Source organism: Oncorhynchus clarkii, chromosome 9 (genome assembly GCF_045791955.1).
Source record: "Oncorhynchus clarkii lewisi isolate Uvic-CL-2024 chromosome 9, UVic_Ocla_1.0, whole genome shotgun sequence".
Classification (NCBI taxonomy): Eukaryota; Metazoa; Chordata; class Actinopteri; order Salmoniformes; family Salmonidae; genus Oncorhynchus; species Oncorhynchus clarkii.
In genome coordinates, this window is record NC_092155.1 from 22,141,224 (window position 1) to 22,156,128 (window position 14,905).

General features: G+C 40.1%; 1 protein-coding gene across 2 annotated transcripts in view; it reads right to left on the minus strand.

The window, feature by feature from the left end:
* LOC139416094 (adhesion G protein-coupled receptor L3-like) overlaps window positions 1–14,905 on the minus strand; it is a 356,247-nt gene that overhangs the window by 173,922 nt on the left and 167,420 nt on the right. For both annotated transcript variants that reach the window (XM_071164365.1, XM_071164366.1), the window contains one exon: window positions 2,498–2,607. In XM_071164365.1, coding sequence (XP_071020466.1) covers window positions 2,498–2,607 — 110 coding nt within the window. The remainder of the gene's footprint in view (window positions 1–2,497; window positions 2,608–14,905) is intronic.

Consider the following 14,905-nt stretch of genomic DNA (forward strand, 5'->3'; position numbering starts at 1 on the left):
CGGAGAGAGACGTTGACATATCGGCCATCTGATCCCTGTCTCGCTTATGTCATCCTCACAACGGGACGACGGGTGCATCACTCATTCCAAAGGGTAGCCGTGGTAATCCTAAGAGTGTATGGCAGAGCACGTCTAAACACTAGGAGTACATTGGACAAACACCAGTCCATGCTGACACGAACGCAAAGATGGCTTATATATATATATATTTGGAAATATCAGAGTGTACTAATTTACCCACAAGGATGGATCCATGACACACATAGGCTCAGGGGCAGCATGGTTGCCTCAACGCTGCTGCGTTCTTGTTGTATTGTATTGGACCAAATAGAAAAAGGAAGCTAGTGATTATTCCAAAATGACAGGCTGAGTAAGAGCTTGGTCTGCATTGCCCCACATCATAGGAAAACACTGGTGTGGCTGGCTCCCAGAATATTACGATTCATGGCTCGAATCGAATCACCAATTAATAAAATCAATATCATATCGCATCAGCGTGAAGCTCTCTGCAGCGTATCATTCCCTATTATTACAGGTGTGGGTCTGATGGAGCCATTCTCCTCTGCTGATGGAAGATGGAGAGAGGAGCTGTAACTTATACTGACAGTGCCTGCTTTCAGCACCGGAATACTGATGAAAACGTCCTGCACAGGAAGAGAGAGAGATTGAGGGATATAGATATAGGCAGAGAGAGAGGGTGAAAGAGAGTGATGGGGGGAAGGGGGGTAGAAAGAGAGAGAGGGATAAAGGAAAAATACTATGCGCTTAATATGAGTTGTCAATAAGACAGCGGTGGAAACAACCAGGTACGGTTATTTGGCTCAATGAACCAAGCTAAATATGTCAAATATGGTGCATATTCTCAATAAGATGAGAACTATTTGTTAATATAGCAAATATAGATTAAAGCACCTCAAAATGAAATGATAAGATCTGATATGTGACATTTGTTTCATTTGATGCCAAGCAAGCAGCAATCCATTCTTCAAAGGCAACAAGCTGGATGGAAGCAAATATAATTGACTTTAAACGTCACTTCAAGTTCATTCCAAATTACAGTAGTTTATAAATCCCATTTGGTTAGACACATTCGGTTCCACAGTAAACGACTTTCTCTTTTCGAGGTTCAGCGAATAACAATGTGGGACGTCACACGATAATGTCTGTGCACTTCCTGTGACCTCATCCTCTCTTCCTGTTCGTCTGTTTACTCCCGTCTGCACGCTGAGTATTCTATTCAAACCTCAAACAATTTCCATTTCCAATTCAGTCATGGATACCTTTGGGGTTCTTAGGCCATGCTATGATGCCACCGTGGCTGAAAGGCATGCTGTTTTTTAGGTTTTGAAGGTTCAGGCCCTGGTCTCTCATCTCTTAAAAGGAAGTGTGCGTGAAAAATGGACTGGCTAGAATCTAAGCGAACACAACTGCATTTTGAATCAAGCTAAACTGCCTTTGATGCTAATGCTCTAACTTGACAGTTGGTAATAGCTCTGACAGAAGCGTGAATAGTTAGAGCAGAAGGTGAACACTCAGAAAATAATTGGTTGATGATGCAATATTTTCGTTTAGGTGTGTGAGCAAATTGATTGACCAATTCCAGAGCATCTGGTTTTGTTTCATCATCAACTAGGGCTAGCTTTGTGGTTTTATATTTACAATGACCTCTACTGACAGAAATCAGTCAGTCTTGTCAGTTTTCTGAAAACGCTGTCAAGAATTTGTGGAAGATGAATGACATCAACGTCAAAATATCAATACTGATTTCCTTATGGATGATAGCCCTTTGGTAATACATTGAAGACTAATTCTACATTAAATCTGAATCTACCTTGAATCCAACGTCTCACTTTAACATCAAACCCCCAAAGCAATCAATACCGTCAACATCAGAAATCCACTAACAGATATTTATTATAAGCCCAACATGGCATGTGCTAGAATATCATTGACACTGTTATTCATACGTGAACATTTTAAATGATGAGTTGGATAGAAGAGAAATAGATCTGACATTCAAACAGACATATGAGACAAAGTAACTTGGTTTTGAATGAAGGTAACCATATTGTCCTGCGTAACATTCATTTTCCACGTTTGGATACATTGAGAGGTACCAGAGTCAGTTAGTGACATTTTCCAGTGCCAGAGTTGCTACCGTACATTCCTATATACTGTAGCAGCTTACTTAAAAGGGACCACATTAACTTCAACATAAAGACATGTTAAGGACACAATCACACATTTTTGTATGTGACAGAGTGAAGTGGCATTGCTGTTACATGGAATTAAGCATGACGAAAAAGAGCATTACAATACAACATGTATCATGCACTATGTCATCGGCTTCATCCCAAATGGCACCCTATTCTCTTTATAGTGCACTACTGACCAGAGTCACATACAGTAGGTAGTGCACTATATAGGAAATAGAGTGCAATTTTGAAAGTATCCATGAACTGCTTAGAAGAACACAAGAGAATGAAGAGATACGTACTGTAGGGTACACATTCGTACTGGACCTCAAGGTACTTATAGGTTCCGGGGCAAGGGTCAGGAAATACATCTAGTCCAGCCACTACAGCACACTGGGTCCGATTATTACATCTGAAAAGGAAGCAAAAGGTCAGCTTAAAAGGTTAAAAGGGGCAATCTGGGATTCAAACAACAACAAATCAGTCATTCTGAAAGTGTTTTTGGTCACCAGATAAGGGATGGCGATAGAGAAATGTAACACTTTATAGACAGCTATGGATGCAAGGACCAACTATCCAGGACATCAAAATGAAAGTTTTAACCATGTGTTGGACCGTTACAGGGGTGTGTTTGTGAATTCAGATATACTGATAATAGAACCATTACAGTCAATATCCAGAGGTATAATAAAACGCTGATGTTGCTATGATAAACATTTAGCGAGTGGCTAATGAACTAGAATGAATTCCCATTTCATTTTGCTGCTCAGACTGAGAAATTGATGCATTGCGGGTTCAGTGAACATTGACTGCCAAGCCGCCAACGGTAAAATCATCCATTTGGCGAGAAGAAGAAGGTTGGACTCGGGCTAAAACAATGTCTGTGTCCTAAACGACACCTTATTCCCTTTATAGTGCACTACTTTTGACCAGAGCCCTTTGAGACCAGGTCAGAAGTCGTGCATTATGTAGTAAATAGGGTGCCATTTGGGATGCAGTCATTTTCTCTGCCGTGATATGAATTTAGACCGCGTGCAAGACTCATATTCAGGGCATGACGGATTGGGAGAGGACACAGTCGGCCGAGTGCAAAATCGGCTCAGACGCGAAAGAGCTTTCACCTCGGCTTTCATTATTAACACAATTACTTGGCTGGCAGTGTCTTAAGTCTGCCATTTTACTTTAGGCAGTCATCAATCAAAGCTCGATCCCACCACACTTACTGCACGACATTAACTATCACATGCTTAAACGAGTGTATCGATTGATCTGAATAAATCATCTGTGCACATCAGTAGACCAACAGGAGGCAAAGGTCAATGTCACCACTAGAGGAGTTGGTGGTCACATGCCCCCGGCACGTGAACCTCAGCTTTATGTAAAAATCCATAAAATCATACAACCAAATTGGCACATTTACTTTTTCTCTTCTTTTCTTTCTATCTTCTTAATATATTTTTTTGAGGGGACAGATCAGTTTTAATAGTGCAGATAGATTGTGGCTTCCGTCAATTAAATTGTCTGCATCCCCCATATATATTTTTTGTATACATACAGTACCAAAAGTTTGGACACACCTACTCATTCAAGGGTTTTTCTTTATTTTATTTTTTTTCTACATTGTAGAATAATAGTGAAGACATCAAAACTATGAAATAAAACTTACGGAATCATGTAGTAACCAAAAAAGTGTTAAACTAATCCAAATAAATTTTATATTTTATATGATTCTTCAAAGTAGCCACCCTTTGCCTTGATGACAGCTTTGCACACTCTTGGCATTCTCTCAACCATCTTCATGAGGTAGTCACCTGGAATGCATAACAGGTGTGCCTTGTTCAAAGTTCATTTGTGGACTTTGTAGGTATACAGAAGAGAGCCCTATTTGTTAAAGTACCAAGTCCTTATTATGTCAAGAACAGTTCAAATAAGCAAAGAAAAACGACAGTCCATCATTACTTTAAGACATGAAGATCAGTCAATCTGGAAAATTTTCAGAACTGCAGTCGCAAAATCCATGAGGATCAGTTCATTAGAGTTAACTAAATCAGTGATTTATTTAGAATTCAAGGCACACTTAACAAGCTTGGCTACCACAGCATTCTGCAGTGATAGGCCATCCAATTTGTTTTGCGCTTAGTGAGACTATCATTTGTTTTTCAACAGGACAATGACCCAACACACCTCCAGGCTGTGTAAGGGCTATTTGACCAAGAAGGAGAGTGATGGAGTGCTGCATCAGATTACCTGGCCTCCACAATCACCCTACCACAACCCAATTGAGATGGTTTGGGATGAGTTGAACTGCAGAGTGAAGGAAAATCAGCCAACAAGTGCCTGGCATATGTGGGAACTCCTTCAAGACTGTTGGAAAAACATTCCAGGTGAAGCTGGTTGAGAAGATGCCAAGAGTGTGCAAAGCTGTCATCAAGAAAAGGGTGGCTACTTTGAAGAATCTCAAATATAAAATATATTTTGATTTGTTAAAGACTTTTTTGGTTACTACATGATTCCATATGTTTTATTTCATAGTTTTGATGTCTTCACTATTATTCTACAATGTAGAAAAAAGTACAAAATAAAGAAAAACCCTTGAATGAGTAGGTGTGTCCAAACTTTTGACTGGCACTGTATATAACATTCTATTGGTTGCAAGAATTGGTATACTTTTTTATTTATCCCAATTTCTTTTAACACATTTTGGTTAATAACAGACAAGTTCCCTACTTTTCCCCCCTTCCACTTGCGGTAATGCTGCTATGAGTTGGTTGTAATTTTGAGTAGAGGAGACATTTCCATATATTTTTCCACCAGTCCTACTTACCATATTATTTACAGAGTGTATACAGGTCTTCCTACTGACAAAGCATGTAGAGGTCTGTACTTTTTTATCATAAGTACACTTCAACTGTGGGAGACGGAATCTAAAACAAAAATCCAGAAAATCACATTTTTAAGTAATTCATTTGCATTTTATTGCATGACATAAGTGTTTGATCTACTACCAAACAGTAAGAATTCCGGCTCTCACAGACCTGTTAATTTTTCATTAAGAATCCCTCCTGTCCTCCACTCATTACCTGTATTAACTGCACTTGTTTGAACTCGTTACTTGTATAAAAGACACCTGTCCACACACTCAATCAGACAGACTCCAACCTCTCCACAATGGCCAAGACCAGAGAGTTGTGTAAGAACATCAGGGATAAAATTGTAGACCTGCACAAGGCTGGGATGGGCTACAGGACAATAGGCAAGCAGCTTGGTGAGAAGGCAACAACTGTTGGCGCAATTATTAGAAAATGGAAGAAGTTCAAGATGACGGTCAATCACCCAATGATCACGAGGAAGGTGAGGGATCAGCCCAGAACTACACGGCAATACCTGGTCAATGACCTGAAGAGAGCTGGGACCACAGTCTCAAAGAAAACCATTAGTAACACACTACGCCGTCATGGATTAAAATCCTGCAGCGCACGCAAGGTCCCCCTGCTCAAGCTAGCGCATGTCCAGGCCCGTCTGAAGTTTGCCAATGACCATCTGGATGATCCTGAGGAGGAATGGGAGAAGGTCATGTGGTCTGATGAGACAAAAATAGAGCTTTTTGGTCTAAACTCCACTCGCCGTGTTTGGAGGAAGAAGAAGGATGAGTACAACCCCAAGAATACCATCCCAACCGTGAAGCATGGAGGTGGAAACATCCTTCTTTGGGGATGCATTTCTGCAAAGGGGACAAGACGACTGCACCGTATTGAGGGGAGGATGGATGAGGCCATGTATCGCGAGATCTTGGCCAACAACCTCCTTCCCTCAGTAAGAGCATTGAAGATGGGTCGTGGCTGGGTCTTCCAGCAAGAAAACGACCCGAAACACACAGCCAGGGCAACTAAGGAGTGGCTCCGTAAGAAGCATCTCAAGGTCCTGGAGTGGCCAAGCCAGTCTCCAGACTTGAACCCAATAGAAAATCTTTGGAGGGAGCTGAAAGTCTGTATTGCCCAGCGACAGCCCCGAAACCCCGGTCTGTATGGAGGAGTGGGCCAAAACCCTGCCTCAAAACCTGGTCAAGAACTACAGGAAACGTATGATCTCTGTATTTGCAAACAAAGGTTTTGTACCAAATATTAAGTTCTGCTTTTCTGGTGTATCAAATACTTATGTCATGCAATAAAATGCAAATGAATTACTTAAAAATCATACAATGTGATTTTCTGGATTTTTCTGGATTCCATCTCTCACAGTTGAAGAGTACCTATGATAAAAATGACAGACTTCTACAAGCTTTGTAAGTAAGAAAACCTGTAAAATCGGCAGTGTATCAAATACTTGTTCTCCTCACTGTATATATATATTAATTATATATATAAAATAATTTTCAAAATGTTTGAAAATGTGTTGTATTATTTGCCTTTTCTGGGGGATTAAACTGAAATTGCAACCAACTTTCTGTGGCTTGTTTTAAAATAAAAATTTGGAGATGATTTCATTTTAAAATAACCAAAAGTGAGAGGTTGTAATCTGAATAAAGGGAAAATATTGAATTTCTGCCCTCCGAATTCATTTTCATTACATAAATAGTCATATTTAATTTTTGTCTGGCTTGCCGTTCCAAGTAAAATTTGATTTATTTTGCAAATATAATTCAAAAAACAGTTCGCTATGTGTAGGCAAGACCAAAAATAAATAGTTCAACTGGGAAATTACTAAAGAGTTAATCAGGGTGATTTTTCCCACAAATAGACAAGTATTTTCCTTTCCATGGTGGCAAGATATCTATTTCTGCTATTTTTTTCTATTAAAATGTTTTGTAGTGTGATTATTTCTTTCTTAAGGGATATATATACCAAGTATGTCCACATCACCGCCAGAACGTTTTATTGGTTAACTACACAGTAATGTAAAAGTTTTATTAGTTTTGTGATCCAATACGTAATATTGGATTTGAATATCATAATTTGGATTTGAATATCATAATTTTGTTGTAATCCAGAGAGGTTAGAACAATTATCTAGATCCTCTGAGGATGTGGAGGGATCCAAATTGTGGATGTAAAAGAAAGCATGAATCCTCAGCGTACAATGACACCTTTATTTTTAAGCCCTTGATTTCTAACCCATTGATATTATTGTTGGATCGGATTTTATTAGCTAACTTTTCGATGGCCATAATAATATGCTGATAGTGGACAACCTTGTTTTACTCCTCGTGACAGTTTTATACTTTCAGAGAAGTAGCCATTATTGACTATTTTACACCTAGGATTACTATACATGACTTTAATCCACTTTATAAGAGATTTGTCCATGTCAAAAAAACAGTCTGATTAGCAAGAAAAAATATCCAACAATACCTTTTTAATTATATGCGCGATGCATTTTACTAGAATTTTTGCATCAGAACACTAAAGTGTAAGGGGCCTCCAATTTCTTTAGATGGACTAGATCTTTACCTCTGTTTCAGTAATAATGAAAGCAGACCTTTTTGTTGAGCATCTGATAATCTACCAGGTTTGGAGTTCCCGGACTTAAATGCTTTAATTGCATCAAGAAGTTCTTCCTCTGTAATTTGGCACATCTACTAGCATTACCTGGATTATCTAAATTATATTTACTACCAAAACTATTATTCTATCTATTAGGTTAATCTGACAAGATCTCAAATGCATTTACAGTGCTTCTCACGAGAGCCATTCACAATGTACTGTATTGACCTATGCATGTGAACCTATACTCTTGGTCATCCCTTGACAAGTGACGAATAAATCTAAAACTCCTATAACAAAATCTTCTCTGATATCTACTATGCTCACCTGGCAATATCTGGAATGTATTTTCTTCGCACAAGGAGCTGTTCGTCACAATGTAAGCCAGAGAAGGTCAAGGCGCTAGCTGACACAATGATTCATATAGCACAATTAAAGGGTTCCCTTACACCTTAATTAACATTGATTGGCCCTGGACAAATCAATCGCTCCAGTGAGGGGAGAGAGTGAAGACCGTGCCCCTTTAATGAGATATGGTCCGGAGCTCCAACACCCATCCTGGCTTTATGGGGTCATGACCCCTCGCCGTCACTCACTCACACCCCAGGTTACGGGGCGAGGGGGAAAAGAGCCTCTGTCAGACACACATCTGGAGAACTGTTTGTTCATTTGAAGAGTTAATTTCAAAGGCTGTAAACGTCACTCAAATAAATAAGGGTCAGGCTGATGAAAAGGGAAAACAATTATAGTGGCCTTCCTCATCACCGGGCAGGTTTCTCTATCCTCTCTTGGTTTACTATCAAGGAATAATTGTCGAGGGTGATGGGGTGGGAAGGTGTAAGCGATTGGATGTCAGATGGAGTTAGAAAGGCAAGGTAAATTGGACAGGCAGCTCTTCAAAACATGCATATACACACAAACACACACACACACACACACACACACAGTACATCGTCTTAAATACATTTGTCAAGAAACAGCAATCATGTCATCTCTCGTGTTTATCATGATTAAATAGATTTAAATATACATTTTTGGATATTCAAAGAGAGCTCTCTTTGTAGGAGGGTTATTTTACAAAGCCAATACCATCCTCTATAGAACATTATCTTTTTGATTCAAACATGTTGACAAACAAACAGTTCCACTCAATGCCCTGTCATATTCAGCAACTTTAATCATGGTTTGTAAAACATTTCCTCTGGGGTGGATTAAAAAATATAATACTCCATGATGTAGATTGCACACTTAATCCCGGTCTTTACATCTGTCTTGACCCATATTCCAATTCCCACAAGGCATTGTGGCACATATCATTCAGCGCACAGCCTAAAATTTAACCTCTCTATCACGCTGCATCCCAAATGGCATCCTATTACCAATTTATAGCACTACTTTTTACCAAGGCCGTATTTAGTGCACTACTTTTGACCAGGGCCAATATAGCTCTGATCAAAAGTAGTGAACCATGTATGGAATAGGGTGCAATTTGGGACAAATACCTCAGTGTCATGTCAACTGAGAACTGACTTCCTGAAGGCACATACAGTTAGGCCCTATAATACTCCAGATGAAAAATAAAATTAAACACATTAAGTGCAAATCAATAGCAGAGTGGGAAGGAATCGATGGAAGGGGCCGCATGCCGTACCACGTGGCGCTATGACTTCACAATGACCAATTAGGAGGATAATCAGGGTTTCATCAGACTCTTGGCTCAGACGCAGCCCCTTTGAACTAGCAGATTGAGCCAACAGATTCTCAGGACGTTGAATGATTCAAACATGGAAATTAATAATACGATCACATACATCCCTCAGACGCTGATCTTGGGCCAGTGTTTCATTAGGTTAGAATTGGGGAAGGGGAAGCTGATCCTAGATCAGTACCTAGGGGGAACTTCACCCTCGAGAAATATGCGTTGGAGTGCTTCCCTTCTAGGGAAGGTTAAGAATGACATCAATGGCGTTGTGTTTAGTAAGTGTAAGAGTTAAATAGAAATACATTTGAGTGAATAGTTTTTTCTGGGTGAACAAAAATTGTGTTCAAAACATTGATTTGAGAAGCCAAGTTATAATGGCTTATGTCATGTGTATGCTGCAAACTTGGCAGACCCTTGATTACTGCAGCAGATCCTAGATTGCTGCAAAAAAAGCATCAAGGACAAAGGATAACATAATTTAGAAAAACATTCAGCATCTGCAGTAGGCATTCCAGCAAAACATGAAGTAAATAATTAACTGTTTCACTGCAGCATATTCGGCCTCCTGTTCGCTTGTCATCGCCATGGCATTTGAATAAAGACTATTTCACGTCGACAAACGAGCACCACTAACATGCGTACTCTCAGAACATAGGCAGGAAGACAAAAGGTGATCATATTCAATTAAGGAGATAAAAAAAAAGATGTTGGCATTAACAGCCTGTTTCAGGCAAATAACCATCTCTGTCGACGTTAGTATTCAACGCCATCTCAGAGCTTGTTGGGGGGGAGAACCTTTGCTCGTAATTTTTCAATTTGGCCATAAACCGCCCCTACAGCAGCCCCCAGCCAAGCCGTCCCTCCCTACACTTCGCTGCCTGCTCCCTCACCATTTGTTACAGTGGCCAGATTAGGGCTCAGACAGCACAGCTGATGACAGTGGATGCGGCACAAAGCACAGAGCACCATGTAAGCACAAACCGTAAACGCTATAATCGCTGCTTGATCCCACCACTGCCACCAAAGTGACAATGAACGGGTTCAGTCATCACAGCCTCCCCCTCATCCGAACACAGACAGCACTATGGTGTCTGTCCAATACTGGGGCTGTGCAGTCCACCTCAGATGACACATTAGTCAGCATCTGAGAACTAAAACACGGGAAAGCGTCTAGCAATATCCTCCTTCAGCTGCCAATAGACTGATATACTGATTGAAATCTGGTCAAAAAGATACAGACGAGTCCAATAAACTGCTTATGACAGAACAATATTTATGGATTTCAGATAATAGTGACCCGTAGCATTAGCTGCACGGAATTGCTACATAAGCAATTTGTACAAGAATATTGTAGAAACATTTCCCAAAACAGCCAGAATATGGTGCACTGACTGCAAAGAAGTCCACCAACAGGGACTGAGTTCTTCCACAGTTCAGTATCTTTGAGGAATAAACATGTCAAAAAAGAAACAAACACTTCCATTTAACTTTGACTTATTCTGAGAAAACGATTCCCTGGTGTGTCCCCTCCATGTCTGTTTGAGTGTGCTAGCAAGGGGACAAGCATCACAGTGCTACAGTCAGGCTGACAAAGTATCTGTTATTAGTCTGCCACCAGTGGCAACAAGAAAAAAAGAATGTGCCCTACTCTTTAGAGAGTGAAAGTGAGGACCGAGGAGACCGGAGCTAGCAGTCTCATCTGACCTGGTCTGGACAGGTCTGAAATGAGTGTGGAGAAGTGAGGGAAAGAGAGGGAGTTAGAAACAAGAGCAAGAGACAGCGAGAGAAAGAGGAGAGGCAGAGGAGACAGAAAAAAAGAGAGCGAGAGAGTGAAGAATGGGTCAACATCCTGGGCCCTCTGTAGGGACCCATTATGCTTTAGTGATGGTCCTCCTGCTTACAGTACACTTCATTCATTGTCTGTCCCAGCTGAGCGCCACAGCATCCATCTCTTTTTCCTCCAGCCTGTCAGAAAACTGCATGTCTTATCTCTCTCTCTCTTATCCCCACACTACAGCGACATGTCCTTCTCCAGTGCCAGACTGTTTTTAAAACGAGATTCAAGGATGTTGTAGAGAGCCATGTGTACTGTGTTTGTGTGTTCATTGGGTGTGCCTTTTGACGCCCTTCACTCAGTCCCCTTCGGTGTGCAAGACATATTGAGTGCGCCACACAAAGGCATGATATCTTTCTGTGGACTGAAGTCTAATCTTTTGAATTCGTATTAAAACTGCATTAGCCTTGACAGTGGCATGGATCAAAGCGACCTTAGCAAAAGCTCATATTATGAAGCTGTGCCCACACGTACATGGAACGCATCGGCAAGGTTAAACAGATCTCGCAGGGCACAATACACCAACCTACACAGACACGCATGCCGTGGACGCATAGAGCGAGCTAGCGTCCATGTCTTGGCTCACTCGCACACCGCAAACTTGATAAATCATCTATTATGGCATCACTGAATACAGAGACTTCTTCATTCCACAGTCGGCAGTTCTATATTTTATATCCATTTGTCATGTTTCCGTCCTCCGACGCCACAACCCATGCTGAATGGAGATTAACATAAACAGTACATACAAGGGAAGGCGTGTGGGAGGGGGATTTAATGCCCAGCGCTGACGGGGACCCCCATTTTAAACCGCTCAAGCCCAGCGGTGTATTCTAAGCTCCATGGAGCATCACGACAAGCCATCAAGACAATCATAACGTAAAGGAGATACAATAAAGCCCCTTGCTGTGGCTTACGTCAACTCTGTTTGTTTACAGAAGTGGATGTTCAGTTAGCATTAGTGGATCATCAAATAACATTTTATTGGTACACGTATTTAGCAGATGTTATTGGGGGGTGTAGCAAAATGCTTGTTTTTCCTAGGTCCAACAGTGCTATAATATCTAACCATTCTCAACACTACACGCAAACCTAAAAGTAAAGTAACGAAATTAAGAAATATATAAATATTAGGACTGGTTGGAGAGGAGAGAAGAGCTGTGTGCCTGTCTTTTGATGAAGCACTCTGGGCGACAAACCTGATCCCCTTTCTATAGTTCCACAGGATTAGTTACGTGGAACTAAGCAGACGCACAAAAGTGACTGCTCAATCAAACGACTAACTTGTAATGTATTTAGAAGCTATTCTCCGGGCCCTGAATGAATGGAGTTGAATTACCCGTGGGGATATGAGTTGTGGGGGAATTGTGGAGACATTGAAAGGTTCTAGGTTGATTGAATCTGGATCATTGTGGTTTGATTTTGGAACGGAGGGGAGAGCACTTCTCCAAATATGAGCAGCTTGGGACTTTTTTCTCCCTGACAAACATAATCCTACTCAGACATTGCAATAGTTTAGTGGCTTTTCATATAGTGGGTTTTGGCTGCTCACAATTCCCACTCTCCTATATTGTATATCTGAAATAAGTCCCCATTCATCCTGTAGGAATAGTGTCCACAAAGAAGTAGGCACCAAATCATAAAATGGACTCTCTCTCCTCCCTCACCATTTATGGACAATAACCCAGACTGCTGCAGAGCTTGTGGGCATAAGCGGTCGCTTAGGGCCCACAACAAAAACTATTTTTTAAGGAACTCAGTCGGGGTCTGAACTTACTATTGAGAGTAAGAATAGTAATACACAACCCTATGGTAGAATAGGTAGAATTGTTCAACCCTATGGTAGAATAGGTAGAATTGTTCAACCCTATGGTAGAATGAATATAATTGTTCAACTCTATGGTAGAATGAATAGAATTGTTCAACTCTATGGTAGAATGAATAGAATTGTTCAACCCTATGGTAGAATGGATAGAATTGTTCAACCCTATGGTAGAATGGATAGAATTGTTCAACCCTATGGTAGAATGGATAGAATTGTTCAACCCTATGGTAGAATAGGTAGAATTGTTCAACCCTATGGTAGAATAGGTAGAATTGTTCAACCCTATGGTAGAATGAATATAATTGTTCAACTCTATGGTAGAATGAATATAATTGTTCAACTCTATGGTAGAATGAATAGAATTGTTCAACCCTATGGTAGAATGGATAGAATTGTTCAACCCTATGGTAGAATGGATAGAATTGTTCAACCCTATGGTAGAATGGATAGAATTGTTCAACCCTATGGTAGAATGGATATAATTGTTCAACCCTATGGTAGAATAGGTAGAATTGTTCAACCCTATGGTAGAATAGGTAGAATTGTTCAACCCTATGGTAGAATGAATAGAATTGTTCAACCCTATGGTAGAATGGATAGAATTGTTCAACCCTATGGTAGAATGGATAGAATTGTTCAACCCTATGGTAGAATAGGTAGAATTGTTCAACCCTATGGTAGAATGAATAGAATTGTTCAACCCTATGGTAGAATGAATAGAATTGTTCAACCCTATGGTAGAATAGGTAGAATTGTTCAACCCTATGGTAGAATAGGTAGAATTGTTCAACCCTATGGTAGAATGAATATAATTGTTCAACCCTATGGTAGAATAGGTAGAATTGTTCAACCCTATGGTAGAATGAATAGAATTGTTCAACCCTATGGTAGAATGAATAGAATTGTTCAACCCTATGGTGGAATGGATAGAATTGTTCAACCCTATGGTAGAATGGATAGAATTGTTCAACCCTATGGTAGAATGAATAGAATTGTTCAATCCTATGGTAGAATGAATAGAATTGTTCAACCCTATGGTAGAATAGGTAGAATTGTTCAACCCTATGGTAGAATGAATAGAATTGTTCAACCCTATGGTAGAATGAATAGAATTGTTCAACCCTATGGTAGAATGAATAGAATTGTTCAACCCTATGGTAGAATGAATAGAATTGTTCAACCCTATGGTAGAATGAATAGAATTGTTCAACCCTATGGTAGAATGAATAGAATTGTTCAACCTTATGGTAGAATGGATAGAATTGCTCAACCCTATGGTAGAATGAATAGAATTGTTCAACCCTATGGTAGAATGAATAGAATTGTTCAACCCTATGGTAGAATAGGTAGAATTGTTCAACCCTATGGTAGAATGGATAGAATTGTTCAACCCTATGGTAGAATGAATAGAATTGTTCAACCCTATGGTAGAATGAATAGAATTGTTCAACCCTATGGTAGAATGAATAGAATTGTTCAACCCTATGGTAGAATGAATAGAATTGTTCAACCCTATGGTGGAATGAATAGAATTGTTCAACCCTATGGTGGAATGGATAGAATTGTTCAACCTTATGGTAGAATGACTAGAATTGCAGAAAACATACCTAAAAAATACATTTATTTCTCCACCATCAAGACGGAGGCCACCTGAATGTTTTGCTGTGAGGTGGGGGATCCCCCAACCAAAGATCGCATAGGGCCCCCAAAAGGCTAGGGCCGGCCCTGCTTGTGGGTTATTGTATTTTGACTTGTATATCATACTAAAACACACCATAGGATTCGAGTACAGCAGCTTTATCCCTCTAGCACTTTGGCAGAAATCCAAGAAACTGTAAGCTCAATGCTCAGAGTCTGTGATAAACATATG